We start from the raw sequence: 21,693 nt of genomic DNA on the forward strand, positions 1-21,693 counted from the left end.
TGTATATAGGTAGAAGATGAGAGGGAAAGAAGACACGATATAACAAGATGTGTCCTTGGTAAGCAAGAAGAAAAAGGAACAAGAATTGCGCAAGAGAAAAGTAAATTCAGGATAGAGACAAGATGAGAAAAGAGTTCTAACCAGATCAGACCTGTTTGGGCATTTCGTTTGGTAGAGATAACGTAACCTGGCGCTCTGATACCATGATAGAAATGTAGCACCAATATCTGTAACCCGAAAACAGCACTCACGCAGGAGAGAGAGAGAGAGAGAATGAAAACAAGAAGAAACTGAGGAGAAGAAGCCGTAGCCAAAATGGTTTGCACGGCCTCTATTTATAATCTCATTTTCAGAATTCTAAGAGTCTCCAATCGTGGAATCCTAGGAGATTTCACAAGCTCCAAGGACATTAATTACATCATAGAAACCTAAGAGACTTCACATATTACAAGGATATTAACTACAACATAGAATCCTAGGAGACTTCCCATATAACAAGGATATTAACTATAACATAGAATCCTAGGAGACTCTTCACATGTTACAAGGACATTAAATATTTTAACACATTCTACAAGGAGGTGGAATCCTAAGAGACTCCTCTTCAACGTGCTGGTGAAGGATTTATATTTTAACATATTTAACTGAAGCTGTTATGCTGTTAGTGGCTGCGGTTTAAGGTATGATCAGAAGTTCTGGTGACGCAGAATACTTTTTGCAAAATTTGTCTACGCAAGATGTGGACGTGTTGTTTGAGAGTTGAGGTTGGGAATAGAAGAAGCAGCGGCAAACCTTGTTTGTAAGGTTTTTTCAGCAAGTTATTCCCTGTCCTTTTCTGGTGTGTTTTCAGCAGGCTATTTTCAGCAAGTTATTCCCTATCCGTTTCTAGTGTGTTTTCAGCAGGCTATTTTTCTTTGCTGTTTGGGGATGTGAAAGAAACGTATGCGTGTTTCTTTGTCTTTTCTTTTATTCCTGTTGTCCTCGTGAAGTTGTTGCATATATACATTTTATCTTGGTATTCTTATCCTTGTTGTGATTTATTATGGCTGAGAACCAAAATTCCGAGGGTGGTAACGATCACAAAGGAGGTGGAAATCCCTTCTCCTATGGATCTACAGTTAAATTAGATGGACACAACTATGAACTGTGGTCCAGATCCTTTATGTTATCAGTTAAAGGTCATCGAAAGAGACATAATCGAAGAGGATGAGCCTATTAACAAGTCAAGGAAGTACATAACCTGGGAAGAGGACGACAGCATGGTAATGTCTTGGATTATGAATAGTGTCCAACCTCAAATTGCTTCTACCATTACGTACTATACTACTGCGAAGGAGATGTGAGAATTTCTTAGACAGACATATTCTCAAGATAAGAATGTGAGTAAAATCCTTCAAGTTGAAGAAGAGTTGCACAACCTTCGACAGGGAAATCAGGATTTATCTCAATACTTTGCAACAGTTAAAGCTACTTATGAATGTCTGAAATTCTTGCGTCCTCCGTGCAAATCGTGTTATAAGTCACACTTCAAACCTACTATGGTTGCAAAGTTTCTTGCTGGTCTCTCTCCTGAATATGCTGCTGCTAAGGATCAGATGCTCACTGGACGTGAAATTCCTGACCTCTCTGATGCATACAACCGACTTAGCCGTCTTGCTATTAACTTGTCTCAACCAGCTGGTGTGACGCCTGCCTCTGCTCTTGCTGTGGGGGGTGGTCGTGGTCATCGCTCCTCCTATAGTACAAGAGGAAGAGGTATAGGTCGTGGAACTGGGGGCCGTGGGAGGTTCCAATGCACCTATTGTGGTAAGATTGGACATTTAAAGGATCGTTGTTGGGATAAACATGGTCGCCCATCCTCTTTGTCACAGGGAAGAAATATGGTCACCAAACAGGGTAAGAGCTCTACTCACTCGTCTATGGGTTCTGCACAGACTGCCACTCCTACAGTGGAGGACTCTTCGCTTAGTATAGCACCAGAGACAGTTATAGTTAGCATTGACAGAGTTGAGTATGAACAATTTTTGGCACACAATGCCTCACAGGCTTCAGCTTCTACAGCGGTGATTGATCGAACCTTCTCAGCGGGTCTTTCCACGTCTGACTCAGGTACTTCGTGGATTATTGATTCAGGAGCATCGAGACATTTCTGCAGTAGACCCGGGTCTTTTACTACTCTGCATAAATTTCCCCAGCCACGTCATGTCAAAATTGCAGATGGTAGACTGTTACCCATATTGGGTTATGGAGATGTGAACCTTTCTCAGTCTATGACTATTCCACATGTTTTATATGCTCCTGAATTTCCATCTCATTTACTCTCGGTTAAACAGTTGACTACTGATTTACACTGTCGTATTATTTTTTATCCTGGTTCATGCTCATTTCAGGACTTGCAAACTGGGAAGACGATTGGTGGCGGCTATGAGAAAGGGGGCGTCTACATCCTGTCGATTCCTATGGGCCTTGCTGCTACCTCTTCTACATCAGAGTCTACAGTCTTCCAGTGGCATCTCCGACTTGGCCACCCTTCAGCACCCAAGCTCCGTTCTCTCCTTCCTAATCTTTCTGTTCCAGAGTCTTTTCAATGTGAGGCTTGTCAACTTGGCAAGCACACACGTAGTAGTTTTCCTTCGAGTCTTAATCCTTCTAGTCAAGGGTTATTTGATCTTCTTCATGTTGATGTGTGGGGGCCTAGCAGGGTTGCTAGCCGAAATAAGTTTAGGTACTTTCTTGTCATTGTTGATGATTATTCTCGAGTCAGTTGGGTATTCCTTTTGAAGGAAAGGTCTGAAGTAATTTGTATTCTCAAAAACTTGATTATTGAAATAAAGACTCAATTTGGTTCTGTGGTTAAGTGTATCCGTACTGATAATGCTCTTGAGTTCAAATCATCTATCTTAATGACCTTTTATGCTGAAAATGGTATCTCTCCCCAATTTACTTGTCCTCATACCTCACAACAGAATGGAGTTGCTGAACGAAAGCATCGGCAACTTCTAACTGTTGCTCGTACCCTCATGCTTCATAATCATGTACCTGCATACTTATGGGGTGATGCCATACTCATGGCTTGTTACCTAACCAATCATTTGCCATCATCCTCCATTGACCACTGTAGAAATATGCAACAGAAGAGAGAAACAGAGAAGAAACACATGATGTACGTGGAAAACCTCAAGAAGAGGTGAAAAACCATGGAGAAGCTCTAACCTAGGGGCACAACCGCAACCCTAGGAGAGAGAAAATTATATCCACTTAATCAACGAATTTACATAGGTGGAGATTATAAGAGAGGTAGAGAGCCCGCCTAGGGTACCGAGTCAGCCTCGGTATCCGTGCCCATGGGACCAGGTCCATATCCGGACCCGGTTCCCTATTACAAGATATTCTAACACTCCCCCTCAAGCTTGGCATACATGTCGAACATGCCAAGCTTGCTAACATTCTTTTCAAATTGAGATGTACATAGGGCTTTAGTTAAGACATCTGCAACTTGATTTTCAGACTTCATATAAGGCATGATCAATTCCTTTGAATCTATGCGTTCCCGTATGAAATGGCGATCTATCTCCACATGTTTGGTTCTGTCATGAAGAACTGGATTATTAGCTAAGTTAATTGCAGACTTGTTGTCACAATACATCTTCATCTTCTCTTTTATTTCAACCCCAATATCTGCTAGAAGAATCTTTAGCCATAACATTTCTGTAACCCCCATAGCAACTGCCCTGTATTCGGCCTCAGCGCTGGATCTAGAGCAGACTTCCTGCCTTTTACTCCTCCATACCACCAGGTTACCCCCCAGAAAGATACAGTAGCCTGTGGTAGACCTTCTAGTATCTGTGCACCCTGCCCAATCAGCATCAGAGTATCCTTCAATATTCAGTTGGTCCTGCTGAGTATACATTAACCCTTTCCCTGGGTCATTCTTTAGGTACCCCAACACTCTTTCTGCACTTTTCCAGTGACAATCAGTAGGAGCATGCATAAACTGACTCAACACATTTACAACATAAGTAATATCAGGGCGAGTAAGAGTAAGATAAATAAGCTTACCAACCAGCCTCTGATATCGTCCTTTTCCTTCCTCATCCAGGATATTTTCAGTTTTGATACTTATCTTTGTACCAGACTCCATTGGAGTTAAAAAGGGCCTGCATCCCAGTTTAATTGTCTCCTTTAGAAGATCCAGAGTGTACTTCCTTTGGCTCATAACAAGTCCTGTCTCTGATCGAGCAATCTCTATTCCCAGAAAGTACCTTAATTTACCCAGATCTTTAAGATCAAATTCAGCAGCTAACCTCTCCTTCATCTTCCTTTTCTCTTCTTCATCGTCACCTGTGACAATCATATCATCAACATATACAAGAAGAAGGCTCACCAGACCATTTCTCTGCTTAATGAATAGGGTGTGATCACCGTTTCCCTATTTATATCCATTAGTCTTCATTACTACCCTTAGTCTTTCAAACCATGCTCTAGGAGATTGCTTTAGTCCATACAAGGCTTTCTTGAGATGACAACATTTTCCGCTTTGGGCATACCCAGGAGGCATGCTCATATAGACCTCTTCCTCTAGATGGCCGTTCAGGAATGCATTCTTGACATCAAGCTGGTCCATGCTCCACTTCTTTTGCACTGCAAGTGCTAAGATGACCCTCACTATCTTCAGTTTAGCAACAGGAGCAAAGGTTTCAAGATAATCAATTCTATATTTTTGGCTGAACCCCTTTGCCACTAGGCGAGCCTTATACCGTTCCACAGTACCATCAGATTTGTACTTCACATTAAACACCCACTTGGAACCAACTAAGTGAGTCCCCTTGGGAATATCAACCACTTCCCAAGTGTTGTTCTTTGCCAAGGCATCTATCTCATCTGTCATGGCCTGTAGCCATTTAGGATCCTCTTTAGCATCTTCCACACACCTGGGAATCACAGACATAGACAAGGAAGTAATAAAGCATTTGTAATCCTTGCTGAGTTTTGCATATGAAACAAATCTCTGAATGGGGTGAGAAGTACATGACCCGGTTCCCTTGCGCAAGGCTATGGGAAGATCTTCATTTAGTGGACTTGGTTCATTCGGAGAACTCATAGGATTGGGATTGGTTACATCAACATCTTCAAGCACATCTTTCTTCTTCCTGGTGTACACCTGGCCAAACAAATGATCACGGGCAGTAGGTTGTTCATCCCCAGAGCCCCCTTCCACATGACTGTCTCTATCACCTCTGACTGTGTCTGCCACACTGTGACTAACCTTGTAGTCTAAGAAATCCATAAACTGAATCAGCTGGTTTGAAGAATACTCTTCCACACTGTTGCCTGTACACTCCCCCTGAAGAGGATTCACAGGAAAGGACGCCTCATGTTCATGAAAGGTAACATCCCGGGAGACATAAATTTTGGAAGTGACAGGATCAATACATTTGTATCCCTTCTGAGTTGAGGAATACCCCAAGAAGACAGCTTTGATAGACCGAGGGTCAAGCTTCTTGAGGGTAGGACTATGGTCATGGACAAAACAAATACACCCAAACACCCGAGGAGTAAGAGGCCAAGGGTTATGAGTGGGCATGAGCACAAAATAAGGGGGGAACGGCCATTCAACACACGAGTCGGCATACGATTAATAAGGTGAGCACTAGTGAGAAGAGCATTACCCCAGTAGCGCTTAGGAACGTGTCTATGAAACATAATAGCCCGGGTGACATATAATAAATGGCGATTTTTCCGTTCAGCCACGCCATTTTGGGGAGGTGTGTAACTACAAGACGTCTCATGAACAATACCCTTGCTCCTCAAGAAGTCATCTAGGGATTGAGAGACATACTCTCGAGCATTATCAGTGCGAAAAGCCTGAACAGATGTCTGAAATTGGGTCTCAACAAATGCAACAAAATTTTTGACAATGACAGGAACTTCACTACGTTCTTTCAACAGGTACACGAACGTACAACAGGAGTAGTCATCAATAAGAGTCATAAAGTAATGAAAACTGTAGAAATACGAACAAGACGAAGAAGAAGAGAAACAATGATCACGATGTAACGTGGAAAACCCTCAACACGAGGGAGAAAAAACCACGAATGAGGAGGAGTTGGTGCCCACTAGCAGCCAGACTCTCTCTCTCTTAAGATTATCATTAACTCATAAGGATTAGGGTTACATGACTTAAGTAGAGCCCAAAAACGGGCTACAAGGCGGGTCGGGTATGGATCCGGACCCGAAACACATAATCTATCAACACTCCCCCTCAAGTTGGGCATACATATCAAACATGCCCAACTTGGATACATTCCTCTCAAATGAAGCTGAAGGAAGAGCTTTCGTCAGAACATCAGCAGTTTGGTCTTCAGACTTCATGTAAGGTAAGATCAACTCTTTCGCATCAATTCTTTCCCGAATGAAGTGACGATCAATTTCAACATGTTTTGTTCTGTCGTGAAGAACAGGATTGTTGGCTAAGTTGATTGCAGACTTGTTATCACAGTACATCTTCATAGGTCCTTCAATCTCTATTCCAATGTCAGTCAACAATATCTTCAACCATAATAACTCTGACACTCCCATAGCAACTGCCCTATATTCTGCCTCTGCACTGGATCTAGAGCAAACATCATGTCTCTTGCTCCTCCATACAACAAGGTTTCCTCCCAAGTAGACACAGTACCCTGTAGTGGATCGTCTGGTATCACCACAACCTGCCCAATCCGCATCAGAGTAGCCCTCAATTTCCACAGTCTCTTGTTTCACATACAGGAGTCCCTTGCCAGGATTTTTCTTCAGGTAGCATAGCACTCTGTCCACAGCCTTCAGATGTGCATCGGTTGGCGCATGCATGAATTGGCTCAAAACATTCACCGCAAAGGTGATATCAGGTCTCGTGAGGGTAAGATAAATTAGCTTCCCAACCAAACGTTGATATCTCCCCTTGTCTTCTTCACAGAGAGGCTCTCCATCTCTAAGACTCAACTTGTGCCCAGTGTCAAAAGGGGTAGGAGTAGGTCTACATCCCAATTTACCAGTTTCTTCCAGCAGATCTAGAGTATATTTCCTTTGGTTTAGTACAAGTCCAGTACTAGACCTAGCAACCTCCATACCAAGAAAATACCTTAGCTTGCCAAGATCTTTGAGATCGAATTCTGTAGCCAGTAACCCTTTTAGCTTGATAATCTCCACCTCATCATCTCCAGTAACAATCATGTCATCAACGTAGACGAGCAGGAGAGTAACCCTGCTCTCCTTCTTCTTCACAAACAGAGTGTGATCTCCATTTCCTTGTTTGTATCCATGACATATCATCACTCTTCTCAGTCGTTCAAACCACGCTCTGGGCGATTGCTTAAGGCCATACAAGGCTTTTTTTAGCTTACAACACTTTTCTGGTTCTTCATATCCTGGAGGCATATGCATATATACTTCTTCTTCGAGGTCACCATTGAGGAATGCATTCTTAACATCCAGTTGATACATCTTCCATTCCTTCATCACAGCTAGGGATATAACCACCCTCACAGTCTTCATTTTCGCAACAGGAGCAAAGGTTTCCAAGTAATCTATTCCATATTTCTGGCTAAACCCCTTGGCCACAAGTCGAGCTTTATATCTTTCAACACTCCCATCTGGTTTGTACTTGATGGTATACACCCATTTGGATCCAACTAAGTGAGCGGCTTCAGGAATCTTCACCACTTCCCATGTCAAGTTTCTTCTTAGGGCATCTATTTCTTCTTTCATTGCATCTGCCCACTTGGAGTCACTTTGAGCCTCAGCTACAGTCCTGGGAATCACAGCCAAAGAAAGAGTAGAAACAAAGCACTTGTAATCTTTCCCAAGTCTGGAATAAGAAACAAAATTACCAATGGGGTGTTGAGTACATGACCTGACACCCTTTCTCAGGGCAATGGGAAGATCATCATTCTTCTTTTCAACCTCATCATGAGTCTCCACGGTCTCCTCGGTAGGACTTGGTTCATCCAGGGAAGGAGTGGCATTGGGATTGGAAGTAGGTCCAGCATCACCAGTCATCATCTCTGTCCGAGTACCTCGTCTAGAGTAAAACTGTCCAAACAACTGAGGCCCTTCCTTCTCAATGGGTCTGTCACACCTTTCCTCCTTCTCAGGCACATCAACAGTATTAAGTGATTCTGCTTTCTTGTAGTCCAAAAAGTCTATAAACTGAAGTTCCTGTCTCTGAGAATACTCTTCCCTGCCCACAGACTGCTCCCCCTGAAGAGGATTCGCACCAAAGTAAGAGGCATGTTCCAAGAAGGTAACATCTCTCGTAACATAAGCTCGACCAGTAATAGGATCAATACATTTGTATCCTTTTTGCGTAGGGGAGTATCCAACAAAGACACCTTTGATAGACCGAGGATCAAGTTTCTTGACATTTGGACTGTGATCATGGATAAAACATACACAACCAAAAACACGAGGGGGAAGAGGAAAGGGTGGACGATTGCCAGGAAGCAACGAGTGGGGAGACCTACCATTCAAAACACGACTTGGCATGCGGTTAATAAGATAGGCACTAGTAAGAACTGCATCACCCCAATAGTGTTTAGGAAGATTTCTCTGAAACAAAAGAGCCCGGGTGACATTAAGAAGTTGACGATTTTTCCTTTCAGCTACCCCATTTTGAGGGGGGGTGTAACTACAGGATGTCTCGTGAACAATCCCCCGTTGTCTAAGAAACTCCTCAACAGGCTGACACATGTACTCACGGGCATTATCGGACCTGAAAGTTTTAACATTCGCACCATACTGGGTATGCACAAGAAGAATAAATGTCTCGATGATGCGAGGAACCTCGCTGCGGTCTTTTAACAAGTATATAAATGTAGCACGAGAGAAATCATCAATGAAAGTGATAAAATACTGGAACCCTTGACGGGTATGAATGCCCGAGGGTCCCCATACATCAGAGTGAACCAGGGAAAAAGCTTCATTAGCACAACTAGAAGAAAGAGGGTACGAAGCCCTCACATGTTTGGCAAACTGACAAACATCACAAGAAATGGAAGACAAATCAAAGGAGGAACACAAGTCTGGAAACAAATGCTTCAAAATCCCAAAAGGTAAATGCCCAAAACGTTCATGCCAGTACATAAAAGACTGAAGACAATCTTCTCTTCTCTTATCTGTCTTGCGGATCGCTGTCAACAGAGCAGTAGCCACACGTATGGGAAGACGATATAATCCATCAGAAGCTAAACCAATCCCAATCCTCTTCCCTGTCACCAAGTCCTGCAAAACACAACGATCAGCAGAGAATATAAGTTCACAATTCAATTCTTTAGTAAGTCTACTGACGGATAAGAGATTTAAAGGAAACTGGGGAACATGTAAAGCGCCCTGCACATGAAATTTGTCCAACAAGGACAGAGTGCCTTCGCCTGCCACACAGGTGGAGGAACCATCTGCAAGAGAAACACGTTCCTTTCCCGAAGCCAACTTATACTCATGAAACAATTTTGGATTACCTGTCATGTGATGAGTAGCACCACTATCGACAATCCATTCCCCCACAGAAGAGTTACCTTGATTGCCAATAACTGCAAGAGCCTGATTAGCTGTAGTTCTCTCTGAGGTCTCAATCTTGTTGACATCGATCCTGCCCAAATAAGCCCTTAGTTCACGAAGCTGGTCAGCAGAAATGGAGACTTTTTCTCCACTGGATGCCTGCACCTCAGACACAGGTGTTCTCCCAATTGACGATCTCCCTTTGGTTCCCTTCTTTTCTGGATGAAGATCCCAGCAATAATCCATGGTGTGACCTGTCTTCTTGCAGTGAGTGCACCGGCGAAGAGATCTAGACGGGCCGTCAGGACCACGACTCACGAGAGCAGATCTCTCGTAATAGGGCACAAGTTCCCTCTTCCCTTCTTTTGTAACAAGCCTTCTCTGTTCTTCCGCTTCAACACAGGAATACACATCTTCAATACTGGACACCTCCCCTGAATTCAGAATCTGGCTTCGAACACCTTCAAACTCATCATTTAAACCTGCTAAAAAGAGGAACACCCTGTTTTCCCATTCATGAGCAACATAGAGCGCCTGATCATGGGGACAATGCCAAGGAATATCAGAATGATAGTCAAGCTCTTCCCACTTAGCTTTCAAAGCCCCATAGTACTCTGCAACAGACGAGTTCCCTTGTCGAATGCCATAGACTGTCTTCATTACTTGGTAAGTACGAATTGCCGTTTTCTTTTGGCCATACATTTGCTCGAGAACCACCCACATGTCTCTAGCAGTCTTCTTCCGAAGGATAAGGGGCTGAATATCGGCGGAAACGGAGTTGATAATCCAAGTTTTCACTTGATTATCCTCAAGAAACCACGTATGCCACACATCACTTGTTCTTGCTGGTTCAGGGTTGCTTCCATCAATATAGGCCATGCGACCACGGCCAGCAATCCCCATAGTCATAGCCGGTGACCACGAGAAATAGTTCTCCTTGGTAAGGCGAAGAGTAATGACCTGCATGGGAACATTCTCAGTTCTAAAAGCCCCTATTTCAGTCGGATTAGTGTTGACGGTGGACGAGGAAGAGGCTGCCATAATCACAAACCAGTAGGCAGCAAGGAGAAACAGCACAAAAAACAACACCAAAAAAGGCAGAGAACGCCTAGGCCTCACGGTGGAAGAGACAGCAAGAAGGCAGCGCCGGAAAAGGACCACGAGGGAGCGGCGCTGGGCGGAAACAGGCAGAACGGCGAGAACCAGGCAGAGCGGCACGGGGCTGGACGGAAAAAAAAACGCAGCACTGGGCGATGCGTCGGATGACAGAGAGGAACGCCGCTGGCAGGTCGTCGTTGGGCAGGCCGACGCTGGGCGGAAGCGGCTGAACAGGAACGCCGCTGGATTGGGCGTCGCTGGACAGGGCGACGCTGAGCAGCGTTGATCAGGGCAGTGCTGGGAGGAGGCGGCTGGACAGAGCGTCGCTGGGCAGGTCGACGCTGAGCGGCGCTGATCAGGGCAGCGCTAGGCGGAGGCGGCAGCGGGGCGACGGACGAAGCTCGGGCACGAGCGTCGGGCACGGGCGATGAACAGTGCCGGGCGAGACGATGAACAGTGCCTGGCGAGTCAATGAACAGTGCCGGGCAAATCCTCCTCCACCACGGGCAAAAGACAAACCAGAAACGCCGAAACTTCACGGCTCTGATACCATGTAGAAATACGAACAAGACGAAGAAGAAGAGAAACAATGATCACGATGTAACGTGGAAAACCCTCAACACGAGGGAGAAAAAACCACGAATGAGGAGGAGTTGGTGCCCACTAGCAGCCAGACTCTCTCTCTCTTAAGATTATCATTAACTCATAAGGATTAGGGTTACATGACTTAAGTAGAGCCCAAAAACGGGCTACAAGGCGGGTCGGGTATGGATCCGGACCCGAAACACATAATCTATCAACAAAAACCACGACAAGTGGGTACTCCCGAAGGACCCCAAACATCAGAGTGAACCAAAGCAAACGGACGATCGACACTATTGGTAAACCCAAAAACTGGAGTCGGATCATCTGTTGACCGGGACACTAGGTCGGCGAGCTGATTTGGCTAGGTCAGGTCACAACCTATCAAAACATAATTCAAGAAAATGCTTACAGTGAACTAACAATATGAAAACGTCATCTACTTTTATCCAAAAGGTTGGCAATGATTGTATGGAATGCTAAAACTCATTAATGAATGTAGAAACACGAACCACAAGGAGAGAGCAGAGAAAGAACACACAATATACGTGGAAAACCTCAGAAAGAGGTGAAAAACCACGGGGAAGCTCTGACCTAGGGGCAAACCGCAACCCTAGGAGAGAGAAAATAATATTCACTTAACTCCACAATTACATGTAAGTGAAGAATATATAGGAGGGAGAGAAAGAGTGCCGCCTAGGGTACCGAGCCCGCCTCAGTATCCATGCCCCATAGGGCCGGGTCCATATATGGACCCGGTTCCCAATACAATATATTCTAACACTCCCCCTCAAGCTTGGCATACATGTCAAACATGCCAAGCTTGCTAACATTTTTCTCAAATTGAGATGTACATAAAGACTTAGTTAAGACATCTGCAACTTGATCTTCAGACTTCATATAGGGCAGAATCAACTCCTTTGAATCTATGCGTTCCCGTATGAAGTGACGATCGATCTCCACATGTTTGGTCCTGTCGTGCATGACTGGATTGTTTGCCAAGTTAATCGCAGACTTGTTGTCACAATACATTCTCATCTTCTCTTCCATTTTAACCCCAATATCTGCTAAAAGAATTTTGAGCCATAACATCTCTGTAACCCCCATAGCAACCGCCCTGTATTCAGCCTCAGCACTGGACCTGGAACAAACTTCTTGACGTTTACTTCTCCATACCACAAGGTTACCTCCAAGAAATATGCAGTATCCTGTGGTAGACCTCCTAGTATCTGTGCATCATGCCCAGTCGGCGTCAGAGTATCCTTCAATGCTTAGTTGATCTTGCCGAGTGTAGAGTAGTCCTTTCCCTGGGTCATTCTTTAAGTATCCCAATACTCTTTCAGCACTTTTCCAATGACAATCAGTAGGAGCATGCATAAACTGACTTAACACACCCACAGCATACGTAATATCTGGGCGAGTAAGAGTGAGATAAATAAGTTTACCAACCAGACACTGATACCTCCCTTTTCCTTCCTCATCCAAGATAGTCCTAGTTTTGATACTTATCCTTGTGCCAGACTCCATTGGGGTAAGAAAGGGCCTGCATCCCAGTTTACCTGTCTCTTTTAGAAGATCCAACGTGTATTTTCTTTGGCTCATAACAAGCCCAATCTCAGATCGCGCGATCTCAATCCCCAAGAAATACCTTAGTTTACCCAGATCTTTGAAATCGAATTCTGCAGCTAACGTTTCTTTCATCTTCCTTTTCTCCCCCTCGTCGTCACCTGTGACAATCATATCATCAACATATACAAGTAAAAGGCTCACCAGACCATTTCTCTGCTTGATGAAGAGGGTGTGATCACCATTTCCCTGTTTATACCCATTAGTCTTCATTACAACCCTTAGTCTTTCAAACCAAGCTCTAGGGGATTGCTTGAGACCATACAAAGCTTTCTTGAGATAGCAACACTTCCCGTTCCGAGCATACCCAGGCGGCATGCTCATATAGACTTCTTCCTCAAGGTGACCATTCAAGAAGGCGTTCTTTACATCAAGTTGGTCCATGCTCCACTTCTTTTGCACTGCAAGAGCTAAGATGACCCTTACGGTCTTCAGTTTCGCCACGGGAGCAAACGTCTCAAGATAGTCAATCCCATATTTCTGGCTAAACCCTTTAGCAACAAGACGAGCTTTATAGCGTTCTACAGTGCCATCAGGTTTGTACTTCACATTAAACACCTACTTGGAGCCAACTAAGTGAGTTCCCTTGGGGATATCAACAACCTCCCACGTATTGTTCTTTTCCAGGGCGTCCATCTCTTCTGTCATGGCCTGTAGCCATTTAGGATCCTTCCTTGCATCTTCCACTGACCTGGGAATAACAGCCATAGATAAAGAGGTAACAAAGCACTTGTAGTCTTTACTGAGTTTTGCATATGAAACAAATCTCTGAATAGGATGAGAAGTACATGACCTGGTGCCCTTGCGCAGAGCTATGGGAAGTTCTTCATTCATTGGACTTGGATCATCCGGGGAGGTCACAAGATTGGGAAGATTGGGATTGGTAACATCAACATCTTCCATCACATCCTTCTTCTTCCTGCTGTAAACCTGACCAAATAGGTGATCTCGAGACTGTTCTTCCACAGGGCCCCCTCCATCTGACTGTCTCTGTCCTCACTGACAACGTTTTCCACACTTGGAGAACTCACCGTATAATCCAAGAAATCCATGAACTGAATCAACTGATGCGAAGAATACTCTTCCCTTCTGTCACCTAAACACTCCCCCTGAAGAGGATTCGCAGGAAAGTATGCCTCATGTTCATGAAAGGTCATATCCCTGGAGACATATACTCTGGAAGTGCTAGGGTCAACACACCTGTATCCCTTCTGGGTGGAGGAATATCCCAAGAAGACTGCTTTGATGGACCGATGATCAAGTTTCTTGAGAGTGGGACTATGATCATGGACAAAACAAACACACCCAAACACTCGAGGGGTTAGAGGCCAGGGATTCTGAGTGGGCCACAACACAGAATAAGGGGAATGACCATCCAACACACGAGTAGGCATACGGTTGATAAGGTGGGCACTAGTGAGAAGTGCGTCCCCCCAGTACCTCTTAGGGACATGACGTTGAAACATAATTGCCCGGGTAACATTCAACAAATGACGGTTTTTTCTTTCAGCCACGCCATTCTGAGGAGGGGTGTAGCTACAGGATGTTTCATGAATAATACCCTTGCTTCGCAAGAAGTCATCAAGGGATTGGGAGACATATTCTCGGGCATTGTCAGTGCGGAAGGCTTGAACAGTGGTCTGGAATTGAGTTTCGACAAATGCCACAAAGTTTTTGACAATGTCGGGAACTTCACTACGTTCTTTCAACAGATACACGAACGTACACCGGGAGTAGTCATCAATAAGAGTCATAAAATAGTGAAAGCCACGACAAGTGGGTACTCCCGAAGGACCCCAAACATCAGAGTGAACCAAAGCAAAAGGACGGGTGGCTTTATTGAACGAAATAGGGTACGAGGCCCTAACATGCTTAGACAACTGACACACTTCACAGGCGAAGGTGTCCAAAGAAACAGAATGAAACATCCTAGGAAACAACTTTCTAAGCAACTGGAAGGGAAGATGACCAAGTCTCTCGTGCCAACGCATAATGACGGATCTGGCCTCCATGCCAGGCAACTGACCACTGGTAGCTGAAATCAAAACAGAAGCAACTCGAACGGGCAGTCTGTAGAGCCCATCAATAGCCGAACCAATCCCAATCTTCTGCCCCGTCCCCAAGTCCTGCAGGAAACAACAATCAGCAGAGAAAATTAGATTACAGTTTAGCTCTTTCGTAATACTGCTGACAGATAACAAATTTACAGGAATATTGGGAACATGCAGGGCATTATGAAGACAATATTTGTTCAGTAGTGATAAACTCCCTTTTCCAGCCACAGAGATAGAAGAACCATCAGCCATAGACACACGCTGCTGCCCAGAGGTCAACTTGTACTCTTGAAACATCGTAGGGTCCCCTGTCATATGATGAGTAGCCCCACTGTCAACAATCCAATCACCGAGAGAAGAATTACCTTGATCACTAGTAGCAACCAGAGCCTGGGCTAACTTAGCCCCCTCAGAAGTAGAAGCATCATCCTGGGTAGACAACCGACTAATGTAGGCTTGCAACTCTCTGAGTTGATCTGAGGAGAGCTTGGATTTGACAACATTGGACGACCCCGGGCTAGGCTCTGGCACAGAAGAGGCTCGGCGATGAGGAGGAGGACGACCGCGGACGAGACGCTTCTCAGGATGAAGATCCCAACAAAAATCAACAGAATGACCCACTTTGTTGCAATGGTTGCATTGTCGAGTAGGACGCTGCCCCGTCCCAGAAGTATGGCTCACAAAGGCTGCTGGAGAACTCCCCTGATGGGAGTCAATATGCATAATCTGGCGCCGTTGCTCCTCAGACTCAATACGGGCATACACCTCTTCGATTCCAGGAATCTCATCACAGTTAAGAATCTGGCTTCGAATGGTTTCAAACTCATCACGCAGGCCTCCAAGGAAGATAATGGTGCGGTCCATCCATTCCTTTTCCCAATACAGGGCATGATCTACACCACATTTCCAGTCATCATTCACATGATAGTCAAGTTCCTCCCATTTGGTCTTCAGGGCGGCATAGAAGGAGGCAACAGATAAATCTCCCTGTTTAAGAGCATATATGCTACGTTTGATTTGATAGGCACGTAAAACACGCTTCTTACGACCATACATACGGGCAAGAACAGTCCACATATCATACGCCGTCGATTTACGCAAGATCAAAGGCTGAATATCTGCGGAAACCGAACTAATAATCCATACTTTTACCTGACTATCCTCCAACGCCCAGGTCGGCCATTGCGAATCAGTTTTAGAAGGTGCAGGCTTCTCCCCAGTGATATAGTGCAGGCGACCACGACTAGTAATTCCGATTTCTAGGGCAGCAGACCACGAGAGATAGTTATCCTTATTCAGCCGAATGGAGGTGACATGAACAGGCAAGTTCTCACCCTTGGTATTGCTGCCCGTGTCGAGGGCATCATCAAGCTTGGGCATCGCTGCATCAGCCATCGCAATCCCCAAAGAAGGTCACAACCGGCGACAGAGAGGGCACAACCCACGGCGGCGGAAACAAGACACCCGGCGGCGGCGCAGCTAACCCAGGCGACGGCGGCAGGGCAGCACTGGGAACAACGACGATAACCCAGGCGACGGCGGTGCTGGGAGCAGCGACGGCGGCGCTGGGAGCAGCGACGGCACCCGGGCAGGGCAGCGCTGGGAACCACGGCGGCGGCGTTCCTGGTCGGCGGAAAAACGACGGCGGCGCTGGGAACGATGGACTGCGGCGGCGTTCCTGGACGGCGTCAGCACTGCAAACAGCAACAGCAGCGGCGCTGGGAACAGTGTCGGCGGCGGTGCTGGAAACGGCAACGGAGGCACGTGAACGGCAGAAAAAACACTACTTGCACACCAACGATCTCACACGCGGTGGCTCTGATACCATGTAGAAACACGAACCACAAGGAGAGAGCAGAGAAAGAACACACAATATACGTGGAAAACCTCAGAAAGAGGTGAAAAACCACGGGGAAGCTTTGACCTAAGGGCAAACCGCAACCCTAGGAGAGAGAAAATAATATTCACTTAACTCCACAATTACATGTAAGTGAAGAATATATAGGAGGGAGAGAAAGAGTGCCGCCTAGGGTACCGAGCCCACCTCGGTATCCGTGCCCCATAGGGCCGGGTCCATATATGGACCCGGTTCCCAATACAATATATTCTAACAATGAACACAATTGATGCAGGGCAGACCCAGAAGGACCCAGTACTTATAGATTCGTTGATAGATCCAAGGATCTGTTCTTGACGAGTGTGTCGATTGAGAGCTTCAACGAGAATCCATGTACAGGACGAAGCTCCAACCAAAGGAGGTGCACATGAGGAGGTCTGTGTGCATGATGTAGGGGCAAAGGTGGTGTAGGTTCAGGTTTTCATGGGCTTAGTTGGAGGTCTTAGATCCAATGTGGGTGTTTGGACCTTTATTAGATCCATACCTTATTTTTGTTACATTGAGGTATAAATACCCCACGTGGAGTTTTAGGTTTTTTTTTTAAGTTCATTTTTTGAGAGAGAAATCCCAACTTGAGTTTGAGATTTGGCTTTTCCCTTTTGTTGCTTATGACTTTTTATCATCTTGGTTGCAACTTTGTTCACTTGTTGATCAATATGATTTGACAGTTCATTGATTTGGGATTTGGAGGAGAAAATCCTCCCTGTCGCTGCATCAACTTGGCATACCCACCCACCATGCAGAGTACCAGCATGACGGGGCACTAGACCAAGCCTACACTTATGGGCTCAAGATTGATCTCCCTGAGTTTACAAGTAGAGTGGATGCAGAGCTCTACTATAGTTGGGTGTAGCCGGTAAAGAGCTACTTTGAGCTACATGATGTGGCAGAGAGGAAGAATGTGGTGATTGCAGCTACACGTCTTTGAGTATTGGCGCAGATATGGTGGACAAAGCTGTAGAAGGCACACGAGTGGTAGGGACAGCAGAATAATCATCCTTGGGAGGAGATGAAGCGGTTGATGAATGCCAAATTTGTTCCTTCTGATCACACACAACGAGCTTATCACCAGTACATTTATCTGCATTAGGGTTCTAGCACCGTGCATGAGAAAATAAAGGAGTTCCACCAACTCTCTTTTTGGGTTCAGATCCATGAGACGCTAGAGCAGCAGATCACCAGGTATACCGCTGGACTTCGCCCTGTTATTTTTGATGAATTTGCTTGTGCTTATGTTATTATGTCTCTAAATCAGGCTATCTCATATGCATTGAATGTGGATGAAAAGTTGTATAAGTCAAGCTCCCCAGCCATAGCAAGCTCCCTAAAGCTAGGAAAAAAGCCTGAGCCCAAGAGTCAGAACAAGAATGACAGTGATCTTGCATTTAACATTATGTCTAAAACTTGTTGTACGAGTTCTGACACTAAGTGTTTCCATTGTCATGGGTATGGCCATATTGCTTCTCAGTGTCCTACAGTTGTCAAGTCTACCAATTTAGCATACCAAGAGCATGCACAAGATCATGACATGGATAGGCAGTCACTGTTGTTTGCAAGTGAGTATCCTGCGGAAAGATGGTGCCTTCTTAAAGTTTGATAGGAGTGATGTTAATAATCTAGTTTTCATCAAGTTTGTTTTGTCTACTCCACGTGCCCAGATAATAGCAAGTGGTTGTGAAATGTCATATTTCGCACACATTACAAGTGTGAGGGTAACATTTGTGATGTGGTGATTGATAGTGGGGCATGTGTAAACATGGTGTCGCTTCCCTAGTTGAGCTGTTAGACCTCAAGGTAGAGAAGCACCTTCATCCCTATAGGATGTCATGGTTCAAGAAGTAGAACGAGTGTCCTATTGTGAGTAGTCTATGGTGTGATGTAGTTCCTATAGATGTGTGTCATGTATTGTTAGGGAGACCATGGCAATATGGTAGGAAAACTATCCATAATGGTTGCAACAATACCTACTCCTTTAGGATGCATAGGACGAATATTAAACTACTTCACTTTAAAGATTTAGGGTACTGCATCTCAAAAAATCTAGTTAAGGCAATAGGGTTTGCTGGTCTTTCCTGGAAAGAGTTCTTAGACTCTTGCATGAATGATGGCTTTTGTCTAACCCTTGTGGCAAAGCATACTTTAATTGTTCCTATAGACGTGCCTGCAAGTTCCCAGCCGCTCCTTAATGAGTTTGCTGATATCTTGCCATCTGCCCTTCTAGATGGCCTCCCTCCCTTACGGTCTGTGCAGGACACCATAGATTTTATCCTAGGGTCTAATCTTCCAAACTTGTTTACATATCGTTTGAACTCAACATATAAGGCAAAGATACAACATCAGGTAGTGAAGTTATTGTGAAAACAGTTTATTAGAGAAAGTGTCAGTCCTTGTTTTGTGCCTGCCCTCCTTACCCATAAGATGGACGAATCAAAGCACGTGTGTAGATAGTAGAACTATAAACCAAATCATGATCAAGTACCAGTTTCCTATCTCTAAGCTAGATGACATGTTAGACCATTTAGCCAATTCCCATGTCTTTTCTAAGATTGACCTTAAGAGTGATTACCATCAGATTTTTATTCGAGAAAGGAATGAATGTAAAACTGCTTTTAAAACTACACACAGTATTTATGAGTGGTTAGTTTTGTCTTTCAAATTATTCAATGCACTTACCACATTTATGCATGTCATGACACAAGTTTTATGACTTTTTCTTAGAAAGTTTGTAGTTGTGTAATTTGATGACATTTTTGTTCATAGTCCCATAGAGTCGACACATTTGGTACATTTAAAATAGGTTTTAATAGTTCTAAAAAAAAAAAGTTTTTTGTAAATGCTAATAAGTGTGCTTTCTTGTCTCCTAGTCTTGTTTTTTTGGTTTTATGGTTTCCTCAAATGCTCTACAGGCTGACCCTTCAAAAGTCCAAGCAATTGTAGATTGGCCAACCCAAAAAACAATAGGGGAAGCTCAAAGTTTTCACGGGTTGGCTACCTTCTACTATTTCTTTATTCGAAATTTTAGTACTATTATGGAACCCATTATAGAGTGCCTCAAGGGTACTAAGTTTCTTTGGACTTTTGAGGCAGATCGAGCATCTAACATGATCAAGAGAAAAATGAACAAGCCCATATTGGCACTTCCTGATTTTTCTCAAGCCCTTGAAGTTGAATGTGATGCGTAAAATGTAGGCATAGGTGGAGTTTTCAGCCAAAACCATCGGTTATTGCTTGCTTTAGTGAGAAGCTATTGGCAGCTAAGCGCAATTACTTTACTTATGGCCTTGAGTTTTGTGTTGTTGTTTAGTCTTTTGGTATTGGAGATATTACTTAATTTACAAAGAGATTGTTCTTTATACTGATTATGAAGCATTACAATTTTTAAATAGTAAAAACAAGGTTAGTGCCCATCAGGCCAACTGACTTACCTTTTTGGCATTCTTTGTGGGTTTTATTGAAAATGAAGTTGCGGTTTAGTGCCTATCATCCCTAGGCGGATGGGCAGACTGAAGTGGTTAATCGCCATATGGGGAATCTTTTGTCGTTCCTTGTCGAAGATCATGTCAAGACGTGGGATATTATGTTGTCACAGGCCAAGTTTGCCTATAATAATTGTGTTAATAGGTATGAAAATTGCCTATGGTCAAATTCCTGTGTATGTTGTTGTTCATGCCTTCACCCCACAGGTTAGTCAGCCACCACGTGCCGTCAATTCTATTGTTGAGTATATGCATGAAATTCATTCCCATGTGAAAATGACTCTAGATGAAAGCTACAAGCTATGTACAATGTTTACAAGGCTCGAGTCGGCCAGTCATGTTGTGTCCTGAATTTTGAGGTTGGGGATATACTTATAGTCTACTTACGTCCTTAGCATTTCCCTATCGACACGTATCATAAATTGAGTCTCCTTAAGTGGTCCATTAAGGTCCTCATAAGTTCAATCACAATGCATATTTGATTGATTTGCCAGGTGATTGGAATATATCACTTATCCTTAATGTTTCTCATCTCACGGCATATCATGAGCCTTCAAATTCGTTGGAGTCTAATTCTTTCCAGCCAATGGAGAATGATGCATGGGAGACCCAAAAGGACCCGATAGTTCTAGACTGGCTTGATAGATCTGGGGGTCCATCCCCAACGAGTGCGCCAATCGAGCGCTCCAACGAGAATCCATGTATAGGTCGAAACTCTAAACCAGATGAGGTGCACGTGAGGAGGTCCGCATGCACGACGAAGGGGGCAAAGGCACAGGTTCAGCCCTTCTCGGGCTTAGTGGGTTGTCTTGGATCCAGTATGAGTGTTTGGATCCTTATTGGATCCATTTCTTATTTTTGTTACATTGAAGTATAAATGCCTCACGAGGAGTTTTAGGTTTTTCTTAGTTTATTTTTTGAGAGAGAAATCCGAAAGCTAGTTTTGAGATTTGGCTTTTCCTTTTTGTTGCTTATGACTTTTTAACATCTTGCTTACAACATTGTTCATCAATATTATTTGAGACGTCGTTGATTTGGGATTTGAAGGAGAAAACCCTCCCTATCGCTGCATCAACAACGTATTACTGCATCGAGAGAACCAATAGAGAAATTTGATAGTTTTACTGCTGCAAAGAAATTGGTTGGACCATAATCCGTTGATCCCAATTTGATTCGACTAGCCAACAACGATCTGAACGATTCAATTCGACTCTTTTGGAGTTCGGGGTTAAATAGGTCAATGCTTGGATCATGACCCAATTTTTGTTCGATCTCGAGTTGACTCAGGTGATTTTGGAGTAGCCTCAATGGATTTGCCAACTATGCTTTGTGAGTTGCCCACCCTTATGCACATATAGACATGCACACTCACATTGATTTATCTAATACCCAACATGGTGCGGTGGTAGGCCATTTCTAAGTCTGT

General features: G+C 44.3%; 2 protein-coding genes across 6 annotated transcripts in view; one reads left to right on the plus strand and one right to left on the minus strand.

Moving 5' to 3' along the window:
- The window catches only part of LOC116262334 (pentatricopeptide repeat-containing protein At4g18520, chloroplastic), a 40,442-nt gene that overhangs the window by 17,350 nt on the left and 1,399 nt on the right, over nucleotides 1-21,693 (plus strand). For 2 of the 5 annotated variants that reach the window (XM_050080042.1, XM_031641600.2), the window contains exons 2-3: nucleotides 17,460-17,973; nucleotides 20,762-21,075. The gene's annotated coding sequence lies outside the window, so the exon portion shown is untranslated. Of the gene's footprint in view, nucleotides 1-17,459; nucleotides 17,974-19,697; nucleotides 20,151-20,254; nucleotides 20,275-20,761; nucleotides 21,076-21,693 lie in introns of those variants that run through there. The other 3 variants (XM_050080044.1, XM_050080043.1, XM_031641598.2) reach the window with 3 other exon arrangements.
- LOC126410449 (uncharacterized) lies at nucleotides 9,121-11,170 on the minus strand. The gene is made up of 2 exons (XM_050080045.1): nucleotides 9,495-11,170; nucleotides 9,121-9,258 (listed from the first exon to the last, which is right to left on the minus strand). Exons 1-2 carry the CDS (start codon nucleotides 10,573-10,575, stop codon nucleotides 9,215-9,217), a joined length of 1,125 nt encoding a protein of 374 aa, XP_049936002.1. The 5' UTR covers nucleotides 10,576-11,170; the 3' UTR covers nucleotides 9,121-9,214.

Source organism: Nymphaea colorata, chromosome 10 (genome assembly GCF_008831285.2).
Source record: "Nymphaea colorata isolate Beijing-Zhang1983 chromosome 10, ASM883128v2, whole genome shotgun sequence".
NCBI lineage: Eukaryota > Viridiplantae > Streptophyta > Magnoliopsida > Nymphaeales > Nymphaeaceae > Nymphaea > Nymphaea colorata.

Coding starts and splice junctions, on each gene's coding strand:
- LOC126410449 (XM_050080045.1), bottom strand. CDS start 10,575: ATGGCAGCCTCTTCCTCGTCCACCGTCAACACTAATCCGACTGAAATA. Junction 9,259..9,494: donor TGCTACTCATCACATGACAG/GTAATCCAAAAT, acceptor TGTGTTTTGCAG/GACTTGGTGACAGGGAAGAG.